This window comes from Limanda limanda, chromosome 1 (genome assembly GCF_963576545.1).
Source record: "Limanda limanda chromosome 1, fLimLim1.1, whole genome shotgun sequence".
Lineage (NCBI taxonomy): Eukaryota > Metazoa > Chordata > Actinopteri > Pleuronectiformes > Pleuronectidae > Limanda > Limanda limanda.
The window spans coordinates 5900877-5911552 of NC_083636.1; the positions used below are offsets into that span (position 1 = coordinate 5900877).

The following is a 10676-nucleotide window of genomic DNA, read 5'->3' on the forward strand; positions in this document are numbered from 1 at the left end:
GGTTACCAGGTCACGAACAGCGTACGTGCACGTGAAGGTCAGGGGGGGGCAGGGGCAGGGGCAGGGGGCGGGGCCTGAGAGGATCAGGTGGGGGGTGCTCCACTGCGACTTTAGCTCTCCACAGAGGAGGAGGCAGCAGGAGGAGGCAGGAGGAGGATGGAGAGAGTGGCTGTTCTCTCTGCTGCCTGTGACGGACACAGCAACGCACGACTGCCGTCAGAGACAATTAGCTGATTTACACCTCTTACCTTTATTTTGAAATCCTGTGCAGGGAGATGTGAGCGCTGTGAAGAAAGAAGGTAAGACTCCTCTTCCTCCTCCTCCTCTTTTCCTCCTGCTCTAACCTCATCATCCTGCAGCTTACTTCACAGGCTATCACTTCTAATTTCAAATATTGATCATTCTTATTATCTTTTTTGATTATTGTTTAACAGTTTGTTTGAAGATTGTTGTCTTTATTTATAACACACCACTCATGTGCATATTGTGAAAATTGCTTTATTTGCTGATCATTATTTATGCACCCTAATGTTTATTGTTTCTTTTGAATTATTGTTCATTTAAAAATGATTTAAACAAGATAATTATTCAAACAAGATAAAAGCAGAGTTCCTACTGGCTGTTTCCTTCCTTAGATATTATTCTGAATATTTCTCCCTCAACAGGTAGGAAATGTTCATCTAAACAATAAAAGGCTGTTTCATGCAAACAAAGAAAATCATTTATTAGTAATAGTATAATTTGGGATGTGTTAAAGGAAAACAAAGCATCATCCTCTGGGATTTATTTGCCGTTTGGGAACAAACACCACAACCTCCTCAGATGGATGAACCCACAATAGACTGCGTGAAGGGCAGTGTAGCCCTTTGGTTCAAGGTTGATCACACATAATGGCGAATGTCATGAATGATCCTCGGGCGATCGCTCTCACTCCCTCACGAGAGAGTGCAGCATTTTAGAAATGGACCTCAGTTAATCACGGTAGTGCACTGCTCCTGACACAAAGCGTTGTGTTTGCACCGACACATGATAGATGAAGTCCTCAGCGGCGTAAACTGGCAGCAGAGTAGATGGTGACTGGAGGAACAATAACCTGAATCTTAATGAAGATAAAGTAATTATTCAAACCATTGTTAGGTAACGTCTCGCTGTTGAGAAAAGATTTTTGCATTTTCCGGACACATATATTTTCAAATGTGAGGATTTGCTGCTTATGTCAGATTTTATATGTTTGCTTTTTACTTCATATTCGTTTCTGAAAGGTTTGGTACATGGCATCCATTTATTGTTTTCAGAATTTAGTAACAAAAGGCGTAGTTTTATTTAATGGAGACATCAAAATGAAGAATTCAATCAACAAGAAGGAGAACAGCAAGTCCTAACAGCCACTTTACGAAACAAATCCAAACACCCTTGTTTTATTAAGTTTACAAAGTTGTACTCTGTCCACGTTTCTCTTAGTTCAATTCAAATACAAACGTGACTGCAAGACTGCTTCTTAGATCACATTTATCCGCCAGGGCCCAACAGTCCCTAAAATTCAATTAAGCTGCAGATAAAAAAACACATTTAAATAAGAGTCCCCTTAACATGCCAGACTTTTCTATTAGGCCCATTAGTTATTCTCTAAGGAATCTATAAAGATTTGGAAAAACACCTTCTCTCTATGTCTGATCCAGACCAGAATTTCACAGAGTCTTCCCTCACTTATACACCATCCTTCCACCAGGTTCCGTGGTGATCCGTCTTGTCGATTTATGCATAATCATTGTTGTAATTGGCAAGTCCCCCCCCCAATCAGTCAAATGATAAATCAATATATTTCTGGAGCCAACAACAGATCAATCAAGAATAAAAACACCAACTGAAGTCCTGAGTAAAGAAAATACAGAAGAACAGTGATGAATCGTTTCTGTTACATGTCATCAAGTTTGACAAAATGCTCGAGCTTAAAACCTGATGATGGATGTCACAGAAATAATAAACATAACAGAATCTGTGAAAAGCTATAGACAAATAACACATGTTTTTTTAAGCTAAAAGGAAAACCTGACGTTCTGCAGAGACAGAAAAACTTACTGTGAGTTTCCCCTTGTAGTAATAACGTTGTTCCACCATGGTCCGCTGTTCTAATTGAGTATCCCCGTGGTCGGGCTACATTAAGCCATTTAATATGCTTCTCTGTCTTAATTAGAATTCCAACCATGGATTTAATTGGCTGACTTTGTTTCGGTTCCGTCTCGGCTGCTCGGACGTAGGCGGAAACTTTCCACGAGATTTCCTAATGCAATAACCAGAGAGGTACACCTGCAGTTTCCAGCTGTGAATGGGAACGTAACGACGTTCAGTGAGACCTTTAAATCCAATGTTCTCAGAGGAGGAAGGATGTAAAGAAAAGATGTAAGGAAATGTCCTTACAGGCGACATAATGTCTCATTATCTCTCATTCCTTTTACGTTGTAAAGTCAGAGGCCGTCACGAGTTGACATCTTCAACTTGATTGTAGTAATATTCCCAAACAAAGACAATAAGTAAAGATGAAGCCAAGTCATCTAGAAAACTGTAATACAACATCAAATCAGAAAATGGCTCTGAACAAGAGAATACAAAGATGGTTAAGGACAGAGGATGTCCCACCATGTTAAAGACCTGTGAGACGAATTGTGATTTGTGAATATGGGCTATACAAATAAAATTTGATTGATTGACTGATTGATCGCCCCCCCCCCTGGTGGTCTTCTGGGTCATACTCCCTGCTGCCTCCATGTTAGCAGATGGGACATAGTTCAAAGTAGACTTGTCGGTAGTTCTTATCACACTTATGTATGTTTCTAATAAGTTTGGTTTCAATTAGTTTAATTACTTATCCAGATCAAATTATGACATTTCTAACACACAACAGAAGCAAAAATTGAAGATGTCAGGAGGGTTTGTGGTGATAAGTGCCTGTCGTATATTCGTTAGAGTAGATCGATTTGGTATGTGTTCAAAACATAATGACAGGCCTACGTTTATGATACCTGCCTTCTGGACTCTCAGACATTCTCAGAGAGTCCTCCAGATGTTTATCTTAGAAGTTCTCTACCTTTTTGAAATGACCTTTGACTCTCGGAGTGACCTCTGACTAGCTAATGGATAGGAGTAGGAGGAATGTTCTTGACCAATGTGTCTTCATGTTCGGACACAAAAACATGTCCCTCTTTAGTCAGAAATCCCATGGGGGACGGCATATACCTGAAGTCATGGGCGGAACCAACCTCTCTATATATACTGAGTGTCCGACCCCTGCAAGTCGGATCTCACTATTTGGCCTGGGTGATTTCTCCGAGTTCTAGAGCTCGTCCTGACCTGTGAAACTTCTGTGTAATAAACTCTGTTATACTGTAAGTATTGGGTCCGCGGTCCTTTCCTTCATAATCAAACTTCTACAACCACATCAACCTCTCGGCTGACCAGAAATATACTTCAAACCACTGCCTCTTATTTCCTGGGGCGTTGTTTTACAAGTGTAAGTCACTCTACTGTTGGAGAGCAGCTCCTGAGCACAGGTGAGCTGAGGATATACTCACTTTTTTTAGATGCGATCTTTTTCACTTCACCACCCTGAGAAAATTCATCTCAAGTGAAAATGTTTCGTTTAAATATCACTGCGCCCGTTCTGTGGATGAATCCGTCATGTGGGTGAATGTCGTTCTACCTCGTGGTTGGGGGGGGAGGGAGGTGCAGCGAGCTCGAGCTCTTGACCCTGCGTAGAAAAACCGGACGAGCACAACTCTGCTCTCCGAGGACTTCATCACGGCTGCTCTTTCATTTCCTTTCTCCGTGGCGTTAATCTCCCGCCCTGACATCCCTGGATCTCCCTCACTCCGAGTGGCACTGAGCGGCTGCCAAAGCCGCTGCCGCAGTAATATAGTGGCGTCCTCAAGGCCTGTCATGCAGCGGCTGAGTTAGTGCCCAGTTTGCAGGAGCAAGACCTGAAAAAAGAAGTCTTCACAGGCTCCAGATGCTTTTTGTTTATCTTCTTATTTCCTGCATGGCTGCCTGTATTTCCCATAATGCCACGCATCATTTTCTTTTTGCCCCCAAGGATTGTTATTGCCTCTGTTACGTCCTTGTCATTACCTTGTTTTGTTTTTTAATGGAATCTTTCTGTTTCTTTCTTTTCTTGTATAATCCTCGCCTGGAGAACACAGACTCTGTGGAGACGTGATTACCTTTAATCGATCCGCTTGGTTAAGTGAAGTACAAGTATATTAATAATGAGCTGTTATACAGACGGCCCTTGTTTTTCGTGAGGTTGCAAAAAGACATGCAGGGTGTAAATGCTGTTTGGATTAAAAGGAAATTGTGATGGCAACTCAGTTCACTCGAGCAAAACCTGATTTCTAACAAAGGGGAAATGAGGGGAAAATTATTTGTGGACTCAGAGTTATATTTTCACCTTTTAATCAGAGCTGGGTGATGTGTATTTACCTGTTAAGGGTTTTATCCTCCGCCAAGGAGCTTGTGTTTCCGTCTGTGTTTGTATGTTTGTTGTTAGGATTAATCAAACGATATAAATATAGATGTTTTTATCCAGCTTTTCCTAAAATGGTGAGATTAAGCCATGGACCATAACAGAAGAAATCTGCTATGTATAGAGGAGGCAGTAGCACGACATTATAAGTGAGCACATGACAAATAGCACTGCACCCATCAAGTCAGGCATCACTAATGTTATTATGAGAAGTGTAAAACAAATTTGGGTTATTATGAAACTTGTCACAGGACAAATTAGAATATGTCGGGCCGCCACAGTCTAGTAAATTAATGAGATATTATGCCTGAGCCCTTATCTTTGCCAAATGAACACTTAAGTGGTAATGAGCCTGTTTGATAAAATCCCTGGCTCATGAATGTGTTGTTAAATATCCTTTTGTCTCGTCTCTTGTTTTAACAGGTGTCCTGCACTGAAGCGTGTGAGCATCGCTGATGATGAAATCCCGACATGAAATCCCAAATCCATCAGCGCCTTTAAAAACAGAACATTTCTACTCTGCTTTTTCTGGCCTGAATATGACGAACCTTGGCGGTGGTTCTTTCTGCCGAGGAACCGGGTCCAGGACCATGTGACCGGTTGGCAAAGAACCACATCATCTGCGAATGAACTGGAGGAGCAGCCACAGTTTGTAGCTCCTGCTTCAGGAGGAGCAGACCAAGGCAGAGACGCTGTCGAGGAGACATGAGTGTTATTAATCCAACAAACCTTTAACAACTCAAACCCACCCGACAGATTACGATGTTTCCTGCTGAGAACGTGAGCGTTTTCTCTTCTGCAGATTTCTGTCCCAACTGCAGCTCCAGCACCCAGCCGGAGGTGGATGTGATCAAGGTGGTGGTTTTGGGCCTGGTGCTGGTGGTGTTCGCAGTGTTCGGGGTGCTCGGGAACATCCTGGTCATCCTGTCGGTGCTGTTCCACCACCACTGGCGCTCGGTGACCCACTACTTCATCGCCAACCTGGCGGCGGCCGACCTGCTGCTGAGCTCGGCCGTCCTGCCCTTCTCCGCCACCTCGGAGGCCCTCGGCCGATGGGTGTTCGGCCGCTCCTTCTGCGCCGTCTGGGCCGCCCTGGACGTGCTCTGCTGCACCGCCTCCATCCTCAGCCTGTGTGTGATCTCCATCGACCGCTACCTGGCCGTCAGCTACCCTCTCCGCTACCCGGCTCTGGCCACAGGGCGGCGAGGCCTGACGGCGGTGGCGGCCCTCTGGGGACTCTCCGCAGCCATCTCCGTGGGCCCCCTGTTCGGCTGGAAGGAGCCCGACCCGGAGGACGAGACGGTGTGCCGGATCACGGAGGAGCCCGGCTACGCCTTGTTCTCAGCGTTGGGGTCTTTCTACATCCCTCTGGCCATCATCCTGGCCATGTACTGCCGGGTGTACACGGTGGTGAAGAGGGAGACAAACACCATCAGGAAGGGCAGCAAGGGAGAAGGGGTCGAGACGGAGGGGGTGGTGCTGAGGATTCACAGAGGACACGCCGTGCAGACGGAGAAGCCGGAGGAGGACGAGGAGATCAAGAGGCATAAACGCTGCGCCCTCTCCGTGCTGAGGCTGCTGAAGATCACCCGAGAGGAGAAGGCGGCCAAGACTCTGGGCATCGTGGTCGGGTGCTTCATCCTGTGCTGGCTCCCGTTCTTCCTGGTTCTTCCCATCGGTAAGGTACCAGTCTCACCTGACACAGCCCCTTCTTGTAAATCTGAATGTTTTCTGTTTTACACTCAAGCGTTTGAGCCAAGTGTCAAAGACGATTCCCTGGCAATCTTTCAAAAAACCCTGAAAGTTGTCCGACCATTGATGTGCTGAATAGAACCCAAGGGAAATGGATTTCTGGTGTCCGATACTGATGCGATTATAGGGAATTAAAAAATATCAGACAGTGACAAATTGGTTGATTAAAAAAACTGCCAATGAAGATTTAATCAAACCTTCATGACCAGGGGTGAGGAGCCGTCATCCCCTTTCAGACCAAAAGGTTCCTCCCATCCCCTCAAGAGAGGGAAAGTGCTGAGGCTGCAGATTGAGATGCAGCCAAGGATCCTAATGCTGCTGACTCAATACTCGGATCCACAGTTTAGTCTTAAAACTTGAATCCGCCTACTCCAGTGAGATTTGCGTCGGCAGGACATGTAGAGGTCAAGCTACACGCATTTACAAATGTTACAGAGGGTTGAATTTTACACTTACAACTTACAACCATAAAATGTCTGATAAATAACGATATATTTTATTTTGTTTCTGTCAAAATTTTAGGGTAAATCCACATCTTGTCATATTTGTGCATATTGGCAAATTAGATCCAAATATTTCAGTGAATGAATCACATCCCAAGATTTATATTGGCTTCAGCACAGTAATAAGACTTTAAATCTACATAACTGCTACTTTCCATCATCTTATATTTTAATACACAAGAAATTAAAGGAAATATCATTTATTTTGTGTATGAAAATATAGAATAATAGAAGATATGTGAAGAACATCCAGTTAATGGAGTACTGAAGATGTGTACTTATACCTCAACATCGTGGGTGTACAGTAAATCTCTGCTCTTCCGGCCATGTGTGTAAACATGCACCTCACTCTGAAGGATTTATTTTTAACAATAACACGTGAGAAATACAAACTGGGGCCTTGAAATGAATCATCTGATTCTGAGGTAATAACATAATCTCTGAATTTAAAACAGGGATTTAAATGATTAAAGAATTCATTAATGTCGTAGTTAGAGCTTTAATCATCACCGTAATCCATCTTTAGAGAGGCCCACTCCACTCTGGGAGAAAACATGAAATGTTAATAAGTTTTCATGAGTCATTTTTTTTATCAAAAGCAAAGCTGAATAGAGATGAACTGATTAACGTTGACTCTGCTGCTGTGTGTTAAAACGTCTCTGTGGTTTAAACATCAGGAGAAAAGGTTCACGACTGCGACGCCGCGCGGTGTCAACTTCATCTTTTAATAAATAAAACCTCCTTTTTGTCAGCGTCTGTCAAAGGAGACAATGCGAGAGCTCCGTTATCGAAGATGTGAGCGAGGACAGAGGAGCAGCCGTTTGTGAAGCTCGATCTCAAATCTTAATTGCTTCTGAATCTACTCTCACGGCTGGAGAGAGATAAGCGATTGTCGGAGGAGGCCGGTGTGTAATTAAGGGCAATCGTCAATCAGCAGTCGGCTCCCGGGTCACAGATGGTGAGATGCTCGCTGGAACGTGGGCTCGGTTACAAATTGTTATCTCTCCGACAGAGAAAACTGTTGCTCTGATACAAGATGGAGGCAAAAGGAGGATTAAACACATCTGAAACAAACAATGTGTGTGTTTACATCCATAAGCAGCCTTATCATAAGCCCCAGATGTGTAATCCAGCTGTAAAATGTGCTGCAGCAGGTTTGCACTGTAGATACAACAATAGTATTACACCGGAGTATTACCAGGGGCCCCAGGACAAAGGGGCCATTGAACAAAACCATCAAACGGAAGCCAAACATTCCATCCGATTCGTTTAGTCTCAAAAATATAAACCGAGTGCAGAGTGTGCGTAGTAAATAAAAGTAAAGTCGTAAAGTTTACCACATCGTACACACACACACTCGTCGGGGGGGGGGGGCACGGTGTCACCGCCAGAAGGAGCCGGCCTCAGGGGCCCCCTCTCAGATCAAAGCCCCATGCAATCACCTACTCTGCCCACCCGGTTGCGACACCCCTGGTGGTACACCGGCTCGTTTGTGTGGCGATGCTTGATGGTGTGTTTCTCTCGGAGCACCACGCCGGGCTGGACCTTCCCCCCCCCCCACTCTTCCTCAGAAGGAACACGGAGAAATTCAATTACAAGCAGGCAAATAAAACACCGCACAGGAGCCGAATGGGCTTCCACTGTGTGGTGAAATTGAATGAGCCAAAGCACTGCTCCCTCCCATGAACGCTGTTACAGATAACAACCGTGAGGCGTAATGGGCCGTAATGCTCGGAGGCATCCTCAGTCACCCCGTGGCCTCCAGAGACACCGGAGTGTAGTTATGCATTTCAATTGAGACAGACCTTCATGGCTCACAGCACCGGCGCTCAGTCAGGCTCCCAGACAATGAGAGTCTGAGATTCCCTCACTGAGGTTTAGAGAATCCACTGCATATTTGATGCTTCACTCTGCAGTTTCCTTATACCCGGCTAATGAAGTGAGGTGGCTGCAGCTCATCAGAGAAACATACAGTTGATGAAGCTGCTGTGAAGCACGTGGAAATCAGACGTGTGACTGGAATTTAACGCCTTTTGTTCCCCTGGACCGATGAGGCAGAGGGGTTTTATCTCATTCTATGTGCTTGCAGGTTTGCATAAAATCAAACTATAAAAATGCAAAATATCTTCAAACGTGCCGCACAGGTTGTTATGGTTCTGTTGAGAATGCATTCAGGTCATGTCCCTCTCTAAAAGGATAATTCTGTGATTCTGGTTTCTTAGTTTGGAAATCATTAAATCCTGAAATCCTGAATCCAGACAGTTTTTTTTGTAATTACATTCTGAGGTTGGAAAATTATGGAATTCAAATTAAGGGCCGTTTGGTTAATTTATTTATTTTTAATTTGTTTTTATTGGCTCCTGCACATTTTATCTAATATTCGTCAAACTTGCCACCGAATCGGTTTGGATAAGTCCCCAAGAAAACCTTATTCTTTTGATGGTGCAAATTTTGTTTCCTTATTGAAACCACATAGATGAAATACAGTTTTAATACAATCCTGCAAAATATGATAGCATTCCCACAACAAGTTGCACAACAACAACATTATTAATTCAAAATATCGAATACGTTCCATCCTCATAAAACATTAAAGACAGTTTTATACATTATAGATGTATAAGAGTTATTGGATACCAGTGATTCAAAGATGGGGACAATTTTCTTGAATAAAAAATAGCTTGCATGAGCCATTTGTTGTGCATTGTGCAGCCCAGTTGTATATGGATCCCCCCCCCCCAGTCTCTGCCTATATATGGTACATTATTATGACATTAGGAGTAAAAACTAGCTTCTAGGCTCTTTTTTACCAATAATAAACCGCAACAAAGTATTAATAGAGAAAGTATTAACCATCCTTGCCCACATAAAAGTATGTGGGCAGAGGAGATCATGTACATTATGCCATGTTGTATGATTAATGTGAAGATTTTTCTTTTAACGCAACAAGATCTTGGCTTTCAAACAGTTATATATTTATCTGATTTATGAGAATACTGTGCATTCAGAAGCTTGTTCAGCTTTGGCAGAAGAGCTGGCTCTTAAGTGCTTTCTGCTTCCTGCTGGAACATGAAGTTATAGTGTTGTTTATAGTATAGCATTATAATTTATATTTTCGATTTACGTGTGTTCATGTGTGTGTCCTCCAGGCTCCATCTTCCCGTCCTGTAAACCCTCTGAAACCATCTTTAAAATCACCTTCTGGCTGGGTTACCTCAACAGCTGCATTAACCCCATTATCTACCCGTGCTTCAGCCAGGAGTTCAAGAAGGCCTTCCTCAACGTGCTCCGTGGCCGCTGCCTGAGAACCGCTTCGCCACCGGGTCACATCACCACCCACTCCTCCAGCTCGGGCCCGGCGTCCAACACCTCCGACCCCTCGGCCCCGAGCAGCGGCTCTGCTTCCTCCTGGTGTTGCTGCACTTCCCTGTCACCCTCCTCACCGTCTGCAGGCGGTTCAGCTCCGGCTCGGACCTCACAGATCCAGAAAAGGAGTCTGCTGAAGGCGTGGTGCTTCTCGGCGAGTCGAACTCCGGTACCGCAGACCAGATCAGCGAAGGTCTTACATCTTTCGCTCGGCGTTAAAGGAGAAGCTGTTTGAACGTCATGTCGAGTCAACGTCAACACAAGCCGACCCTGTACTTTTGTTTTCGCCTTGGGGAAACACTCGCGGACACTTTTTGTTCTGTATCCCTCGGAGGCTTCAGAGTGCAGGGCCTGACGAAAGCGGTTTTCCTACAGAACGAGCAGGAGGCAGCTCTGTTGCCTTCGGGCTCGGTGCAACGTTTAAACCCCCGGAGGGTCGCAGAAAACATGATTCACGGAAAGTGACTGAATAATGTTTTGGAGGGGGCACTTAATGTCACAGAGTCTAGAAAGAACTGCTCCAGTGGAGGACTTTGAAG

General features: G+C 44.4%; 1 protein-coding gene across 1 annotated transcript; it reads left to right on the forward strand.

Moving 5' to 3' along the window:
* Positions 1-5278: 5278 nt before the first annotated feature.
* adra1ab (adrenoceptor alpha 1Ab) lies at positions 5279-10372 on the forward strand. Its single transcript, XM_061078888.1, has 2 exons — positions 5279-6194; positions 9921-10372. The coding sequence occupies exons 1-2, from the start codon at positions 5279-5281 to the stop codon at positions 10370-10372; spliced, it is 1368 nt and encodes a 455-aa protein (XP_060934871.1).
* The last annotated feature ends 304 nt before the right edge of the window (positions 10373-10676 follow it).